The sequence below is a fragment of the Gordionus sp. m RMFG-2023 genome, chromosome 2, assembly GCF_954871325.1.
Source record: "Gordionus sp. m RMFG-2023 chromosome 2, tfGorSpeb1-WG-v2, whole genome shotgun sequence".
Lineage (NCBI taxonomy): Eukaryota > Metazoa > Nematomorpha > Gordioida > Chordodea > Parachordodidae > Gordionus > Gordionus sp. m RMFG-2023.
The window spans coordinates 43,829,670-43,849,620 of record NC_088776.1 but is presented as its reverse complement, the minus strand read 5'-3'; the positions used below and the strand labels follow the sequence as shown (position 1 = coordinate 43,849,620).

At 25.7% G+C, this 19,951-nt stretch overlaps 1 protein-coding gene across 1 annotated transcript; it reads left to right on the top strand.

Moving 5' to 3' along the window:
- The first annotated feature begins 4,531 nt into the window (after positions 1–4,531).
- LOC135923216 (putative uncharacterized protein DDB_G0282133) lies at positions 4,532–17,117 on the top strand. The gene is made up of 15 exons (XM_065457856.1): positions 4,532–4,650; positions 4,707–4,789; positions 4,831–4,923; positions 4,980–5,176; positions 5,221–5,270; positions 6,903–7,208; positions 7,338–7,495; positions 8,301–8,424; positions 8,697–8,761; positions 9,944–10,054; positions 10,730–10,864; positions 11,227–11,380; positions 11,937–12,015; positions 13,505–14,016; positions 15,670–17,117. The coding sequence occupies exons 2-15, from the start codon at positions 4,718–4,720 to the stop codon at positions 16,854–16,856; spliced, it is 3,243 nt and encodes a 1,080-aa protein (XP_065313928.1). The 5' UTR covers positions 4,532–4,650; positions 4,707–4,717; the 3' UTR covers positions 16,857–17,117.
- Positions 17,118–19,951: the final 2,834 nt, after the last annotated feature.

The following is a 19,951-nucleotide window of genomic DNA, read 5'->3' as shown; positions in this document are numbered from 1 at the left end:
AACATCGATAAAATTTTCAGAATAAATTATTTCAGTCGTTTAAATCATAGATTTGCCAAAATTCTGTTACTAATAGTTTTTTCCTTTTACGAGCTACTATACTCGTTTAAATACTCAATTGGTACTAATAAAGCAAAAAATATTGATATAATTTACAATTAGTTCGTAGAACTATTCAGCCGCCAAATTTAACGGCGCTGATATTAAAATATATAAATCTTGTCTATTCCTCTGTTCTGATACACAAGTTGAAGCATATAAAGAAATTACTCAGAATTATCAAATTATAACGGTAATTATAGATATAAATAGCTTAAACCTTTGATTTTGAATAGCACGATCAAGTTAGAATATTTTGAAAGAATTAAATAAAAATGTAAATATAAGCCTAAAAATTATGTAAAGATTTATTTTTAATTCTACATTCAAACTGGCTCAGAGATGAGTTTAATGAATGATTAGGCGAAAAAATCATTCTTCGGTCTCATTTGATTTATTAGAGGCGAATTAATGGTAAAGCAGAAATACATGAATTGCGAAGAGTTAAAATTTATTTTCATGTATAATAAACTTTTTAATAAAATAAATTCCTTCCGATAAATATGTAGATTTGGATCTAATTTTTATATATTTTGACTTTATAAATATGGATAATTTTAAATTTAAATTTATAAATTTTAATTTGAAAAAAATTATTCACCAATATTTATATGCCGCTTTTTATCCTTTTGGTCATTGAAAATCCCACCTCACTCTTAGAATATTGGAGGTATGCCCGGGCCTAAAAGCCCGGGCCTAAAAATTTTTGCAATCTACAAAATGAGAAAATTGAATAAGACAACTATTTAATCAATTAAAAATATAGCCACTTTTTATAATTATTTTTTATTATCCTTCATTTATATACTTTTTTTAAAATTTAGAAAGTGTTTTTAACAAACCACCCCCCCCCCCCTTCATTCTTGTCGTGGTAAAATATGTAAGAGTAAATAAATAAACACTCCATTTTGCCCTAGTTTCCCGATATTGGAATATCGATTTGGAACATTTTCTATTTATTTTCAAAAAATCCTGATTTTTTAAATTCCATTTTATTAGGAAAAATGATTAAAAGTGCTTACAAATTGAGTAGAAACGTTTAGCGGTGTTTTCATGATAACGCTGTGATTTAAATTGAATTGGTATTATTTTAAAAAATTATGAAAACTATTTTACATTTTTTTATTTTTATATTGTTTAGTTAGACTTGTGAAATCAGCAAAAATAAAAACTAAATAACTGAAGATCTAATGATTTATACCCATAATTTATTCTTCATAAATATTACAAATTTATGTAATCCAATAGAATATTTTGAATTTTTTTTGATTAATCATAACTTTGCAGTTATTTCTATTTATTAAAATGCGAATAGAAGAAAAAGGAGAGGTCAAGATATTCAAATGAATTGGTTACTTTTATATCAGAAAGTTATATCGATGTGCATTATCTAAAAATTGTAATTAAGAGGCATTAATTATTAGTAAAATCTTCTATAATTTTTAAAAATAATCTGAGAAATCAATAAAAAATTATTAGCTTTCAGTATATTTTTTTATAGATTGGAAAATAAGTATTCATTTAAATGACATTAAAATTTTATGTTGGAGGGGGGTGGGGTTAACTTATTCTTAAAAACTTAACCCAAAATGTCCCCTCCATACTTACAACCATGAGTGAGTGAGATCAGAAAGACTAATATATTTTCTATGACATCAGATAGAGGTTACATGCTTATTAAAAACAATACGTAATAAAATATTCTTAAAACATTGGCGTTTATGATTTAAGAAACTTCGGTGGTAAATTGATTTTGAATATATCAATTTCACTTAAAATGAATTCGCAATTTTCACGGTCATGCGCTTGCTATAGCGATAGAAAATTTGCTATAAATGGTTCTCGATTAAAGTTTCGCTATAACGAGTTAGCGATCAAAGTTTCGCTAAAATGTATTCGCTCTAAAGTATTCGCGGTTTAGGTTTCGCGGAAATAAATTCGCTATAATGAGTTCGCGATCAAAGTTTCGCCAAAATGTATTCGCTATAAAGTATTGCGGTTAAAGTTTCACGAAAATAAATTCTCTATAACGAGTTTGCGATGAAAGTTTCGCTAAAATGTATTCGCTATAAAGTATTCGCGGTTAAGGTTTTGCGGAAATAAATTCGCTATAACGGATCAAAGTTTCGCTAGAATGTATTCGCTATAAACTATTCGCGATTAAGATTTCGCGGAAATAAATTCGCGATAATAAGTTAGCGATATTGTCTTCGCTATAAATGTTTCGCGGAAAAAATTCGCGGAATTCGTTTCGCGATATTACCTTCGCTATAAAATTCCTTCGCGATAAACGACATTCGCGATAAAAGTTTCGCCAAAAAGTGTTTCGCGATAAAAGTTTTGCTGAATTGACCTGATACGAAGAAAATTTATACCTTAGACAGTTAATGATGCTTACTACCTTAAGATACTACTCAAATTTGAATTTTGTTTATTTTTCATTTGGATAGGCACTACCAAATATATTTATAATATATATTTGAAATATCGTGATTTTTGGAAAACCTCTATGGCTCGGCAAGAGCTTCGCTTACTGATCCCATAATCACAGGTTCGAATCCCGGTTATTCTAACTTGGTGGTTCCATCCTTGGGGGGATGATATCTAGGAGGCCGGACTCGACCACGTGATTCCATTATAATATATTAAATAATAAGTCTTATTACATTTTAATAAATTTTGGTCGGTATTTAGCAAATTGGGTTGGTATTTAGAATATTTCCATACATTAACTTGGTAGTAAGCATCATTAACCATGAATATCTCTCGAAATATGCATATCCAATTTTATATCCATCCTAGGCTCTATGCCAGATAATATTTGCATTATAACGCTTAGTAATAATGTTGCTTTATAACACTAATGGGATTATTAAATAAGATAATACTTATAATTAATAATATATATATTATATCTATTTCATATAATATATTTTGAATTTTTAACATTTTGTTTCTTCTCGATGCGAAAGGGAAATTATGATAAGAAAATGATTAAATGCCTCAAGAAATTAAAAATATACCCTAAAATTTCGTAAGAAATCTATCTAAATAAAATATTAATGTATTTATTTAAATGTTTAAAAATAGGGTGCCAATTTTGAAAAAGAGAGTACTTTCGCATCTAAATCACTTTTCTAACAACACCATTTTGAATTATTAAGTCTTAAGGAAGATAATTGATTCCTCGTCATAATATCTTGATATGAAAACCATTAGTCGGGGGGGGGGGTGGAACTAAATGATCTTTATTCATATATAAAGGCGCATGTTTTAAATTTGAAGGATTCTGGACCAAAATTCTGTTCTATCACTTTTGATTTATGGATATTTCATTTCAAGCGTCAAAATTATATCACTATATTACGTTTAGTCTACAATTTAAAAAAATTCTGATTTAATATATTTTACCCTGGCAACTAGAAACGTGACGCAAAAACATACTGGTGAAACTATATTATATGAGATGGATATTATAGAAGAGAAATTCTTTTAAAAAACAAAATATAACAGACGGTAACTAATACCGGAGTAAACGTCAAAAGAAGAGTCAGATTGAGGGCTTATAAGCATCATTTATGCTTAGGGCTAAGTTGATGGCATAAAAAAGTTGCCAGAATTAATATTCTGATTAAAAACATTAGAGAGTATTGAGTAGCTGATTTGGAATGTGAAATTGAGGTTGAGCATCGTAAATGCTTGCAATCAATCTGTGAGGCAGACCATATTTTGGTTGATGATTTCCATCAGAGTTGTACATTTGCTCAAGATCTTTGAAGATCGTAAAATTTGAAGATCGTAAAATTTGAAGATCTTTTATTTTTTAAAAATTTTGTGTAACGATCTTCAAAGATCTTCAAAGATCTTCATGATATTTATTTTTTTACCCCTTTATTAAAAACCCAGATGTTTTTCAATTTTATTATTATAATATTTCTTTTATGTTTTATACCTCTCCTCCTGCCTTGATGAAAATTGAAAAACATCTGGACTTTTAATAAAGGGGTAAAAAAATAAATATCATGAAGATCTTTGAAGATCGTTGATCGGAGCGATCCTCAAAGATCTAGATCTTTGAAGATCGTTACACAAAATTTTTAAAAAATAAAAGATCTTCAAATTTTACGATCTTCAAAGATCTTGCTCAAATTTTTGAGCTAGATCTCGCTCAAAAATCTTCAAAGAAGATCTTTTGTACAACTCTGATTTCCATCCCTTGATCGATAGTTACGCTGATAATATAAATTGCATTTCACAAACAGTTCTAAATAATGCGAAAACTTTAAAATTAATTGCCCACACGCTGGCACAGCATATCTGATTATTTTTTTAAAGAAGAGAGATTTTATTTCAATTTTACTTATGCCAATTTTTTAAAAATAATATTTATAATTTATGTGAGGATCATCCATCCTATGGAGATTTACTCATTTATTAATGATTGTAATTTTGCTATAGTTTATTCATTTATTCAAAGATTCGGTTATCTATTGGATATTCCATTCCTTACATTAAATGATTTAAAACATTGTATAGAAAATTCATCAACAGGTTTTGATTAATTTTTATAGCTATTCTGATTTTTATTTTTTATTAAATTTTTAAAGCATTGATACATATGCAGATTACTCTTATAAAAAAAATTAGAAAAAGTATGCGACGTGAAAATTGGGAAAAATATATAATAAAAGTTTATTTTAATGTATTTTTATGTTATTGATAAAATAATAGTTTACAGATAATTTAACAGTTGATGAAATTGATTATTTATATAAAAAACAGTATGAAAAGATAAGTGCTCACAAAAAATTATATATTTTAAAAGTATAAAGTTTATGTGACATGTGAATAATTAATTATATTTTTTTTATATAAAATAGAAATTATTGGAAATACAATTTGATGAAAATAATGATTTTAAAAATGAAATTCTAAACTTGGAAAAGCAAGAAATGAGAGATTTGCCTATAGGCAGAGATATTTTGGGTTATTTCTATTGGTTCCAGCAAGATATTGAGGAAGGTATAATGATATATAAAGAAGGCAATGATAATCAAAATTGGAATGTCATATGCAAGTATATAAAATAAAAGGAAACTAAATTTTATGTTAACTATTAAGAGACAGAGATGAATTGATTGTATTGATTGATCATTTAAAATATGAAATAGGTATAAAAATTTATAGTAAAATTATAGAAATCACATATTATAATACTCATATTAGAGGTCTGCAATGAGTGGGGTTTTAGCCTACAAGCCTGCTTCTTTTATTTTAATTTTTTTTAAAACTACTTATTCCTTTTGAAAAAATACCAACCTGCCTATCTATTATTCCACAATATGGTTCTATAAAAAATATCAACCACCCATTGTTTTTTTAGTTTGCCCACCAATGTTTTCTCAAAAAACATCTCAGTAACCCTTAAATGATATCATGTACTTGCCTTAAATCTGTCCAAAGGATAAATTTATGCCTAATAGTTTTTAAATTTTATTTAATATAATATAGTTTTATAATTTTAATAAATATTAAAAAAAAATTGAAATTCCTATTAATATAAATAAGTGATAGATTTAAATTTAATTCATTAACTCAAAAAATAGTGATATATTATTGATAAATTATAAGATTTTAGAGATAAAGGCTCATTTTGGCCTGTTAAGAAGCACAAGTTGACCTGTTATAATTTTAAAAGAAATTTGCTTATAAATTTGCCAACCCTTTAAAATTTTTCAAAAAGTTTGCTTTGGCACATTAAATTTTTTTTACAAATTTTTTAGGCATCATTTTTATCTATATCTTATTTTTGTCCCAATGTCAATTTAGAATTTTATATCTCTCCTCAATGACTATTTCTCTTTATAATTATTTTATAATTTAATTGTGTCTTATATATGTAATGTGTTTGTTTATTTATAATTGGATCATATAAATAACTTGTTTAATTATTTTTGTGAATTTACTATATTATTTATAGATTCATGATTTTTATTTAGATAGCTCCTAAAATATCATGAAATAAGCATAGTAATTTATTTAAAAAATCAATCAGCTTGAAATTTAAAAAAATATACAAAATTTTAATGCCCAGGCTTGATCTATTAAAATTTTATGAAAAATAAAAAATTTGGAAGCCCTACCTGATTATTTATGTATAAATTGTCTGGCCTGGCTCTAAATTTTTCTTTGTTATAATTTTTTTTCCAGCCTCTCTCATTAAAATTTTCTGATTTGCTAGACCCATTATATATTTTTTAATGGGTCAAGATTTGTAGATCTTTATAAGGTTTTCAATTTATTTATAATTTTTGCCTTTTGGTTTTCTAATTATATTTTATTTATTCATTTTTAAATTTTTATTCATTTAATATTTTTAAAAAATCAAATTTAATATGAGAATATTATAATAAACTAATGGGAGTTTAAAATAAAAGTGAATGAAAATTAAATTGCAAATTTTTAAAGAAAATCAAAAATAAAAGCATACACAATAGATGAATTAATTGATATAAAAGTAATAGGCTCACTTGTTTTTAATCATGTTTGTGCTTGGCAAGCAAGGAGTTATAAAATATTATGTTAAAATATAGAGCAAATATGAACATTATAAACTGAACTTTTTATATTATTTTGCCAAAAAATAAGATATTAAAAATACTGATATTTGTCTAAATTTTAATAAAAAATGAGTCAGAAAAATAAAACATTTTTAAGTTGCCCATTTGTTATTTAAAATTTTATAACCCACCCATTGCAAACATATAACCTATATAAATATCAATTTTACACTAATTTGATAGAAGATGATTTGCCTGATAATTACAATGATCTCAGTGAAGTTATGAATAAAGAAATTACTGATTGTGATGACGATGAAAATATTAAAGATAATCCTATAGCTAGATTGCCAGATTTTAAAAATATATGTAATTTCGATACCAATATAAGAAATGACCAATGTTTAAATGAAAATGAATACCACTCAAATTCTAATGGTGGCTTGAATGAATCTATAACTAATAAAATTATAAATGACATTAAAGATGATGCAGATCATACAATCATTGTTAATAATTTATCACAAAATAAATCGAATCAGAGTAAAAGTAAATATATATAAGAATTTAAAATTATTTAATTTTTAACTGATCTGACCTAAAATCAACCTAATAGGATTGGGTCGATTGGTTTAATTAAATTAAATTTTTATATTCATTCTTTTAAAATACAAAAAGATGAAGCATATGACCATAAAACTAAGTCTTGTTTGAGAAATAATACAGTAACGGAAGAACAAATTAGTAGCAGACCACCAAAACGAAAAGCAAATTTGAAAGTTATATCCAATTGCTTTCAAAGTATAAATCCAGACGCCCATGATGAATATAATAACGTATAATTTTAATTTAAGACATGATATTTCTTCATTGTTGGTTATAAAAAGTTTCCAAAATTTATATATTTTTTGCTTATTTTATATCAAGAGGATCTCTAGCTTGTATCTTAATAAACTGCAGAATGATTTTTTAATCCTTATTATGATTGAATTTTATAATAGATATAGATAATAATTTAAAAAATAATTTGTTTCTGCTGAACAATTTATAAAATGTCAAACACAAGGTTTGTAATGTAGATGACGTTATATTTAGAACTGCAAACCAATAAAAAATTGACGATGGCGGCGTTTTACTCTAAGACCAACGGATATCTGTCCGAAATCATTTACCTTGAAAAATAATTTATATTCACTGCTTTGCACGAAAAACCAGTGCTACATTATTTCTCTAGAAAAATAAATAAGGGCTCACAAAAATACGATTTTTTTGTAAAAATTTGAATATTTGGGAATTTTTATTTAAATTTATTGAATAATAGTATATTTTTAATCAAATTTCTATAACAAACGAATGAAATATTATTTAATATCATGAACTGGTTTTAATTCATTCTAATATCTTTTGATTTAATATCAGTTTTTAAAAAATTTGTACTCTTACTTTAGTTGCTAAATTCTATTTAAAAACAAAAATTAGCTACTAGTTTGTATAATAGCCCAGTTATTTGTAGAATAGCCCAGTTATTTGTAATTTAACTAAGTTTCTTGCTAATAGTTGAACCAATTTGTATATAATCTGTAACATAAAAGTTAAGTAAATTACAATTAATTTTTTATGTTTTTTTTAAAAAATATACAGCAAGATGAATCATTTAAAATAGACAATGGAAATTTAACGGAAGAAACTACTGAGAGAACATTAAGGAGCGCTAAGAAGAAGGTGTTACTCGAAGTTAAAAAAGATAACCAAATGTCTTTACCAAGTATACAACTTTTAGATTTATATGTTAAAAATATTGAGTTATGAATCATAATATTTCGTCGGGTTTAGAGGAAAGTTTGATTTCAAATCTTGTATATATCATTTTATATATGAAAAATAAGTTTGAAATGACACTTTATAAGGTAAAATGCTTTGCATAAATATTAGTATCTAATCTTTTATATCAAATATTGTATTTTTTTTAAAATTTTTATTTAGAAATTCTAAAAACTCCCAATCAAATATTGTATTTTTTTTAAAATTTTTATTTAGAAATTCCAAAAACTCCCAAAACAATTAACACCTGTAGAAAATGCAGTAAATCCCGACCTTCTCCAGTAAATTATTTGACTTTATTTCACTTTTTTTAGCTGGCTATTTAGCTTCGACTGAAAGTCTTAAAAAGTAAAAAAAAATTTAAAGAAATAAAAAAAAAACTAAACGAGAAAAAAAAATACGAAAAATAACAATGTCATAAAATATTTAAAATACAAAAATAGGGTGTCTTAGTTCAGTTTAACCTAGGCTAAGCAGTATTAAATATCAAAATTAATTCGAACCAGGACACAGCCTAAAATCTTAATTTATATTACCACTAACAGTTAAGTAAACATAAAAACACAAAAATATTAGGTGGAAAATTATCAAAAATATATTTCTTACTATATAAAATCCTCAACTTTAAATTTTATAATGATAGAAAGACATTTCTTAAATTTTAAGCTTTAAGTATCTTTTGATTCCGGATTTCATAAATATTATTTTTTTCACAATGTTTCTCAACTTATAACGTTTCCCTTGTTTAAGTCCCCTTGAAATTTATTAGCTAAATTATTGTTAAGTAAATAGTAAGCTTCATCCTAGCTCACTTTTTTTTAGAATTCTAAATAGCTGTCTCTATAGAACTGAAAAATAAATAAATGTCAAAATTGATTTTATAAAAAACTCCAAAAAGGGCTTTAGGTCGTGTTCTGGTTTGTCTTATTTCTGAACGGTAGCCGTCTATATTCAGAGACCTGCAGGTGGCCCTAAACCCAGCCATATTATAATTTTTTTAAAATATATCTAGGCCAGGCTTAAATTTATAATAAAATACTCGGGCCTGGCCGAATATTTTAAAACCAAATATTTTAAATCGCCATTAACTAAAAATAAATATAACATATTTTAAAAAAATCCGAGCCGGATCGTGTAAATAATACCTCTGCAAGTCTCTGATATAGCTTCCTCTAAACAGCCTAAAAAAAGAGATCCTTTAGATTTATCGGGCCTTTGTTTTATTTGTATCGAAAAAAGTAATAATATTTATTTAATGGACAAATTTAAAAACAATCCAGGCTAAGCCTAAATAAGTTTCAGAAATAAGACGAGTCAAGACACGATCTTATGGCTTATTTTTCTCTCGAAATTTATTTATGAGCAGGAGAAGCATTTTGACTATTTTATAAGTCTCGATTCAATATTAACCTAATAATAAATAATATATCATTGACTATTTTTAAAAAAAATTTAAACTTAAGACTCTATGCTGTTTGACCTGCTCATCTTTTTATCACGATTCATGTATTCCCCCATCTTATATCATTGTGAACACTATAGATAGTGATTGGGTTTGCTCTTTGTGTGAACACGTATAATTTTATTTACTATTATAATTATTTATTATACACTAAATTTAAAAATAAATAAATAGATAATCAATATTATTTATTTAATACCCCTAAAATGGGTCACAATTTAAAGCCTTAATCTCAGGTTTCGTTTTTAAAAAATTAATCTATAGAATATAAAAGCTCTTATTTAATGCCCATTTTCAAGGCGAATTAAACAATTTTTAATAGCTCTGACCTAAAATCTGGATCTTTTCCTTATTAAAACCCTTCATCTGTCCTGTTTTTGGCGTACCCTCTCATTTTAAAAAAAATCTTCAGAGCCCACCTGATTTTAAAAAAATATCTAAGGGTCGGGCTCGATCTGTCCCAAATAACTCAACTTTGAAGGAAACTCAAATAAATTTTCTTAAGCACACGTCTGTAGATTGACATAATTTAGCCGTTTTTAGTCAATACCCAACTATTATACAGGCCCATAATTATAACGTTTATATATTTAAAAAAAATATTTTTCTTATATTATGCTAATTTATTATAAAGCTACAAAATTGAAAAAAATATTACCCACCGAGACTGTATTATTTTAAATGAAATATTGTTATTTTATAAAATTAATTAAAAAAAAATAAATATCGGTATATAAATTATATGATTATCATTTAAGCAAATCAATATTTTTTAAAAAAATAAAAGCGATTACTAATTGAAAAACTTAGGAAAAAATTGAATCTCTTAGATGAATTAATCGAAAAACGCAAACATGTCGCAAGGAAACACGAAAGATTGAGGTCGGCCGGAATAAAAATCTCCAACATTTTAGAATATCATGTAAAAAATATTTTAATGAATATAACAAATTATTCATTTTTTTCTTGCTTTCATTTATTAAATCGATACAAATATCGAATTACGAGAGTTTGAAAAAAATCTTTGAAATTTTTTTAAAAAATTTTTGATTTTCATTTTGAAAGATTTTTTATTTATGAAAATTACAAAAAATTTACTTATAATTTTTTACATTTTTGAGTTAAATTTAATCAAAAATCTTTATTCCTCAAAAAAAATTTGCTTAAACATTTTTCGAAGATTTTTTCCAAACTCTGGTTAAAGCTTCATTTTTACCATTAATAAATTCGATCTAAAAAAACGTGATGACATTTTAATGGGTATAATATAACAAATGGATAAAGGACACACTGGAAAATGACCCCATGCACAAATTAAATACAACCGAAGAGCTGGAAGCGTTATTAAGCACCCGAATCTGTCGAAACAGGAAGCCTATTAATTACCATTTTGATGATTATGATAAATTGATAGAGAGGGCTATTAAAGAACAAAATTGTGAGTTTATAGAAGCGTACATGTTTTTAATTAAGTTATTTATTATAGATACAAACAGGTTGAATTAAATTATTTTTACAAGTTAAAATCATAATAAGCGTTTTGATTTTTAATGTCCTTTTCTCACATCTTCCTTCTCCATTTTACACGATCTTAGGTATCTTTTATGGTCCCGTTTTTTCATATCTATCTTTCTCATTTGTTTTTCTCGGGGTCTTGTTTCTGTCAAATTCAATATCATGTATTATAGTAGTCAAATATGCTCATCATTCAATATTTAACTTTTTATTTGATTATTTAATTTTTTAAAACCTTATGCAATTTTAATATATATAGCTTGCTAGCATTATTATGAACTTATCTTTATGACAATATTTTTTAATATTTAGTAATATTTTATACCAATATATCAATTTTGTCAATTCGTTTATAATATTTTAGATAATAATTCAAAAATAAGTTTCAAACATCATTATGCATGTTTTAAAGTATAGATTAAAATTTTACAATGACTTCCGTGTTTTATTCCTTTTAATAAAATATATTATTTGTAAAGCTTTTAAAGATCCTCTACCACATGATATGCACACTCGATCTTCTCATTTTTCCGATTCACATGAAGAAACAAACCTTAAGTATAGCATAGAATATTTCCTGGGATATTTAATAATTATATAAATCCATCCACTTTTTTTAAAAAAATATAATATGAGGAAATCTATTTTTAATTACCCAAAATAAACTTTTATTAATTTATTTGATCATTTTTTTAGACCTGAATGAAAGAATGTACCGGGTCGCTAAAAAACCTTTGCTTTTTGAAATGCTCTTCAAAATAAAAGTTTCAAAGATTTTGATTTCTGAAGATTTTTTGAGAAAGAAAAGAGAATTTTTGATTAACCTAAAATTTTAAAAAAAAATTGTAAAATCTTTTGTGATATGCATAAAAATATTTCATGATGAAATCACAAATATTTTGATGATAAAAAAATTTTCAATTTTGTGAAAAATTTTTTGCTAAAATTTTGGTTAAAAAAAATCTGTCTATTTTGCGTCTCTTGCTTTTTATGAAATTTTATTAGAGAATATAATCAACTTAATATTCCTCAATTTTTTTATAGAATTTGATTGTCTTTTATATAGAAAATTGAAATTTAAAATACTATAATTTGACAAAAAAATTAACTAAAGATCCTTAATATTATTTTCAGTAAGAAAAAAAAAATCTCCAAAATATTTTTTGAGCAAAAAATCTTTGAAGTAGAGATCTATTTTACCTAAAAATAGCAAATAAGTTGGACTATAGTGGAGGCCTGCTTTTTTAAAAAAATTTCATAATCATAAATTATAACATAAAATATTTAGGTTACCAAACAAATTTGAATTAATAAACGCCTTTTACTACCCCTAAAAAATGTTATCAAAAGACGGATCTCGTTCTGATAAAATTATGCTACGAAAATGAAATATTCATGCAGTTAAAGAAGCTTTAAAGCGAATTTGAAATACGGGATTCATAATCTTAATATAAATCTAATCGTATTATCAAGTATGGAACGAATTAAAGATTTTGGTTTATAAAAAAATAGGCAGCAACTTTGTGAATCTTAAGACAAACTTTAGAAAAAAAATTCGTGAGTTACGTACCTTAATTTCGCAAGAAAACTGACTTTCGATCAATGGAAAGTGAGATTGCTTTATGCTTATACTAGATAAATAAGGAACGATTCGACATACTATTTTTCGTTAATTATATACATATTATTTTGATAATTATTTAAATAAAAATCTCAAATTATACTCTTTTTTCTCCCATTATAATTTAGATTAGGGAAAAATTTTGAAAGAGACGAGCGGCGGCAATATTCCAACATAAATGGGAACCAGTCTAGCCCGTTTTAAAAAATAAAATATGGGTCTTGAATTATTTTTTTTAATAAATTTTTTATTATTTTTTAACTAAATTTTCTAAAGAAACAAATCAATCAAATTCTATAAAATTGAGGAACAGTTATATATAAATGTCAAAAGGCGAGGTTTTTATTTTATCCATTTTTTCAAAACTATAAAGTGTAATTCACTAAAAAATTGAACTTATTTATTTTTTACTTTTCATTAAACAAGAACTCCCACCTTTCACGTTAATCTTAAACCCTCACTATTAAATTATCTATCTCCCCAACTCGATTCTCATAACCATCAGTTTAGCATCCAATCCACGACAAATATTACTGAAGCACTAACCGCACTTAATACCACTTTAAGCCCGTCAATAGTGATGTCAGATTCCATTAATATTTTAGCTACAACTATTGAGGAAATAACTAATCTATCAACTGATCTTACCAAAAGAGGAAGAGGTAGACCCAAAAAACCAAAATTATTATTGACCGAAAACTATTACGAGAGACCAGTTAGACACAAAAAAATTCCTCAAAGGTTTTCTGATTTGCAAATCCTACAAAATAGATTAATTAAACCTGCCAACTACGAAAATATGGACGGCGAATCATTTATAAGTGGTTCTTTCCAATCTGATGATAATTACGATTCCAAGAGTTCTAATAGCAGTGAATTTGAATATGCATATGGGTATAAAAGTAGACCAAAAAAGCACAGGAAACGGGAAATTAAAGGTTTAAGGCGTTGGTTAATATTTGTAATATTGAATCATAGTGTTTATTAATATAATGTATTTGATTGCATGAGTATTATTTACGCAGTTTTTTAAACCAATTGAATTTTAAATTATTCATTTCACAGTTTTAAATTAATTGGATGCACGGGTTTAAATTAAATTATTCACTGTTTTAAGTTTAAGATTTCTCAGTTTTATAAATCAAATGTATAGTTAAACAAACAAAGTATGCACAGTTCTAAATTATTGAAATAACTTTATATAGAGTATTTTTTTATCCACATGGTATCCTTTTGCAAAAACATAATTTTTTTTGCAATATCAAAGTGACTATGGATCTAATTAGTATATTGAGATTCACTAAAAAATCTATAAAATAAAATGGTAAAACCGATATACTTATTTCAAATTTGAATATGAATCTGTTTTGTTTTTATATTTTAAAATATATTTTCTTACAATTGAAAATCTAATATAAATCCAATGAACGACTAAGAATGAATTTATTTAGGCTATAAAACTCTGCTGCTATCTCGTTCTACTTCATCATTTCATGAACTGCAACCTCTTAGCAAATGCTAAGGGAAGACATGGCCTTAAGAGCTTTAAAAGTCAAGGCCGGCACCAACCTCACTCTAAGAACGATCAATAAATTATCAACTGATGAAGGGTTAAGACCTAACGGTTTTACCACTATCCCCGGGCCGTAGGCAGTTATCTAACTTGAAATTATATCGTTTCATAAATAGATCAACAAATATAAAAATCTCGGCAATTTTACATTTTGGCCAATTGCTATTTCCACCAACTGATTGCGCATATCACTTTTTGTTTTTAAAAAAAATTTAACTCACGAAAATAAAGATACAAACACTTGATCCTAAATATTTATTCCTTAGACAGAATGTACAATTAAATATATTTAATTTTTTTTTAGAAATATAAATACAGTAAATAAAATTAAAAAATGCAAATTTATTAAAAAAACAAATGTTTAATTAATGAAAATTTTAAGTTAAAAAAGCCGTGTAAATAATTTAAAAAAACTGTGCAAATGATTAAATAATTGCGCGCAAAATAAAAAACTGCGCAAATGAAAAATATGCAAATGATTAGAAAACTGTAAAAATTGCGCATTTCGATTTGAAAACTGTACAAATAATTTATTATTTTTTTAAATGAGTTAATCCTTGAAATATTTTAGATAAATTTAATAATAAGCATCATTTCCAAATTTTTGAGAGTTTTTTTTTATGTATTCTTGAAATAAAAATATATAATCTTTTTATCAATTTTATAAAATCCAAGCCACGTGGTTATCGCTAAATATCCACGTGTTATATATTCAAAATTTATCAAATCTTATCTTATATGCCAGCGATGCTCGATTCTTGATATCGGTATCGAGCCCAGTTTTCCCCGATACTTTATATTTTAACCGATATCAGTAGCCTATACTAATTTCATAAATTATAATTTAAAAAAATGATAATATAGGAATCGATGAATTTTATTTTTGCTAATTTATATTATTATTTTTGTACCGATTATATCGGCTGATGCCATATAAGCATCGGTTAAAAAAAGTATTGATGCATTCTCTGTCTACGTTGTCAATATTTAACTTATAAAAAAACTAAAATAAATATAGAATCAGTTTACAATGGTTTACTCTCCTCTACCTTGCTCTTAGAACCAGAACCAGAAACAACTTCTAAAAATCAAAACAAAATTTTGATTAATAATTACGACGCTAACACAATTGCCGACGGTTATTACAACAACGAAAATAAAAAAACTTTCGGTAATAATTACGATGCTAGCACGATTGCTGACGGTTATTACAATGAAGGTCAAAACAAAACTTTCTTCAATAATTACGATGCTAGTACGATTGCCGATGGTTATTACAATAACAGGCCAAAAAAAAAGGCGGATAAAATTAATATTGTATCACGTCATTTAACATCTGAATCATCAAACATAGCCTCGAAAAGTCAACCAAAATCTACCGATAATAGTGCTAATAAGGCATCGATTGTCACATATTCGAAAGCTATTTTAAATACCCCGGAACAACAAAAACCGACCAACAGATCCCCAGTTAAGACTCCTTCAGTTGCTTACGTCAAATACTCCCCATCACCCAACTATCAAAATAATTTTTTCAATACCAATAATATTTTACTGGCCCTTAATAATAGCAACAAAAATCATCTTTTAAATCTTTGTAATCTCACTTCCTCCATGCATAATCAAACTGATCCATCGTCACAGGATAGCTGTATAATACAGAATGATTTGAATATTCACGATATAAATAATAGAAATAATTCTGTGAATAATAATCAAAATAGCTTGCAAAGTAATTTGAATATTCAAGTTATTCATAATCAAAATAGTTTACAAAATAATTTGAATACTCACGGTATTCATAATCAAAATAGCTTCTTGACTAATAATATTCAAACCAATTTTTTGAATAATTTAGGCAACAATTTCGTATCTCCATGTATGACCAACTTGAATTTAACAGAGTTATCACTAACCGATCTGACTAATATTTCGAACACCTTATCCGGTATCAACAATATAAATAATATACAGAACTTAAATTTAAGCAATTTAAATACGTCTCTCATACCAATATACTCGAGAAGCCTGATCCCCCAGGCAAATAATTGTATTTTATACCCAGTCAATCCAATAAATTTGAATTTACAACGTTTACAGCCTCTATACTTAACACATCTGTCGGATGAGCAACAACATCAAATTAATAACGAAACTATTACCCAAAACGAGATGTCAAATGTATGCAATTCGAATAATAACTAAATCATGAATTTGTTTTTTTTATAATTGAAAGAAAAATCGTGGACATTATATGATGTGTATTTAATCAGACAATTTTGCCTTTTTATAGATTATGATATGTAGAAACGCTTTTATAAAGGTTTTTATTTAACGTTTTATTTCGTTCAACTAATATAAATTTTAATATGTTTATATTAGATTAAATTAAAAGCAATACTTTTTGATTGTTCAATTAATTACATGTAATTTGTTTGATTAAAAAGGGTGGTGATTGCATTTAGGTATCTTTGATACCTCCATCTATGTATGAATATGTATTTTTTTAATATAAAATTCCTTTATTCATGAAATCTCAGCGCAAAGGTTCCCTAAAATATTATTATTGTTTTGTAGAATATGCAAATAATTACATACATACATATACCACATGTCAATAAATTTAGTTAAATTAATTACCTGAATGTAATTAAGTTAGACTGGAGTTTTTTTTTGTGAAAATTAACTTTCTGTGAATCCATCATTTAACTTTTTTTAGTCGAACTGAACCCGAATATTAAATTGATGTCCCGGGATATTGAATCAAATTTGATGGATTTTTGAATGAGAGCCCTGCTTTAATTATTAATTTTGGGATTCAAAATTAGATCTATAAACTCATAAAAACTTAAAAAAGCTTAATGCGGGAATTTCAACGTAACAGTTTGTACAAAATTCGTGAGAAATTATAATTAAAATAACTATTTACTTTCCAAAATGCAATACTTTTTTTACCAGAAAGTTATTAAATATGTTATATTGAGAGAAAAATATAATTCTTCAATAATCTCATTTATTTATTTATAATTTATAAAAATAAAATTGAAGGAAATAAAGAAAAATGCTTAGGAGCACCTTCTTTCTTTCTTTTGTCGACTTGCCAAATATCTGTATATCGGCGTATCTGTTTATTTGTTATTTGATTTAGTTGTAACCAACAACTCCTTGCTAGGTCTTAATTTACAACGCCAAACTTTAAAAATCGCAATATTCATAAATTAGTCATTTGCAACAATAAATCTATCCATATTTTAATTTAATGAAGTTTTTGATAAGCTGTCTTATTTTGGTCATAATTGCATTTTTGTTTAAGATTACTGCACAAACCTAGAATTTTTAAGAAAATGGTGAGACTATAGCTTTCTTATTTTTAAAAATTTTTTACTTATTTTTTTATCAATATCACATTAAATCATACAAATGATTCTCCGGGAAGCTCTATTCACGATAGTAAATAATTTTAAGGCCTGCCGAGAAATATGGGAAAAAATCATTTTTTCTTTTTCAAGTGTTCAAATTTATAATTTCGCTATTCTGTGGTATACATTTTATAGTGCAATTATTTCTTTATTTAAATTCTATTTTTTTGTATTTTATTTAAAAAAAGATATATAGAAAATTATATATAAAGTAGAGTCCTTGGCATCGGACCTATTTTTTGGGTGCATTCGCTGAGGGAAAAGAAAAGAAAATATTTTTATCCCACATCCGACCCGATTGTTTTTTTCTCCAAGATCTGAGTTCATCCAAAATTTTATTTTTGAAGCAGATCTGATCCTATTTTTTCTTCTCGAAAGAAAGCATGAGCAGTAAATTAATATTAAACACCTCATTATATATTTAAACTATTGATATAAATTTAAAGCTATTTCTAAATTGGCCCAGCCCGGTTTTTTAAATTCATGTTATTCTTTAATCCATTCCGGGCAGTGCCTGTAGATCTCGTTATAATTCATAATTAAATTTTAATGTTATCTACGGTAAAGTGAATATTTATAAACTGCTTAATTAATGTGTTATCAACTTAAATATCGAATAAAATATTTTTTAAACGAAATACTTCTGATAAATTTTCTCCCTTTAATTTTAACAATATTAAAAATGATTTTTTATAGATTATATCAAAAGAAATAATTACAGGATTAAGGCAACACATATCATTTATAATAATAAAATTAAGCAATCGATTAAAACTTATCATTAAAATGAGGTATAATAAAATTATTATATTTGTATTTATGCCAATGTGACTCGGATCGGTTAATGTAGAGTTCTAATATAAAATGATTTTCAACACAACTAGTTACTTATAAAGAAAAGTAACTAATTACTTCTAATAAGTAACAATTCTAATAAATTTATAACAGAAAAATTCCTTTTTAAAAATAATTCATTTTTCGATATTATCAACAAGGAGATTTTTACAACACGAAGCGAACTATCAATGTTCATGGGTTATTGATATATTATTATTTAATTTTGATTTTATAAAAAAAGATTTCCTTTTAAATTTAGATTTATAAACATGAATAATTTAAGTTATTATTAATATTTATTTAAAAAATTATCTTCATAAAAATGCTTTCATATGGCAATGAGCGGAGTTTAGCAAATTTTTTAACCTTATGGTTTTTTCTGTTTAAAAATTTTGCATAGAATAGAGATATCTTCCAATACTTTATTTTATATATAAATGTTTTTATAATGCCTGTCATGTTAATGGGTTGTGAGATATAGTGTTGTTAAAAATCGAGTTCTTACGACTTGTGACTCGAGTCGTCGATCAAGGAGCCGAATGAGCCGACCCACTTAGTCGGCTCGCTTAGTAGACTCGCTGGATCTGCTCAATTTTTTTGTTTTTTTTATAAAATTTGGTAAATTGCTAAATTTTGGGTAACTGATTAATGTGTTTTAAAAATATAATTTACATTGTAAAGATGTTAAATTAAAATTTCAGTGAAGATGTACCATAGATAAGTGACATAATCGTTGTTTTGGAACTTTTTCGATTTTTTTGACGTAAATGGGCTAAAATAAGCATTGCTAACATGTTTAAATAAAATTTTAGTGAAGATGTACCATAGATAAGTGACAATTGTCATAATCGTTGTTTTTGAACTTTTTTGAATTTTTTTAAAGCAAGTGGGCTAAAATAATCATTGCTAATTAATATGTTTAAATAAAATTTTAGTGAAGATGTACCATAGATAAGTGACATAATCGTTGTTTTTAAAGTTTTTTGACATAAATGGGCTAAAATAAACATTGCTAACATGTTTAAATAAAACTCCATTGAAGAT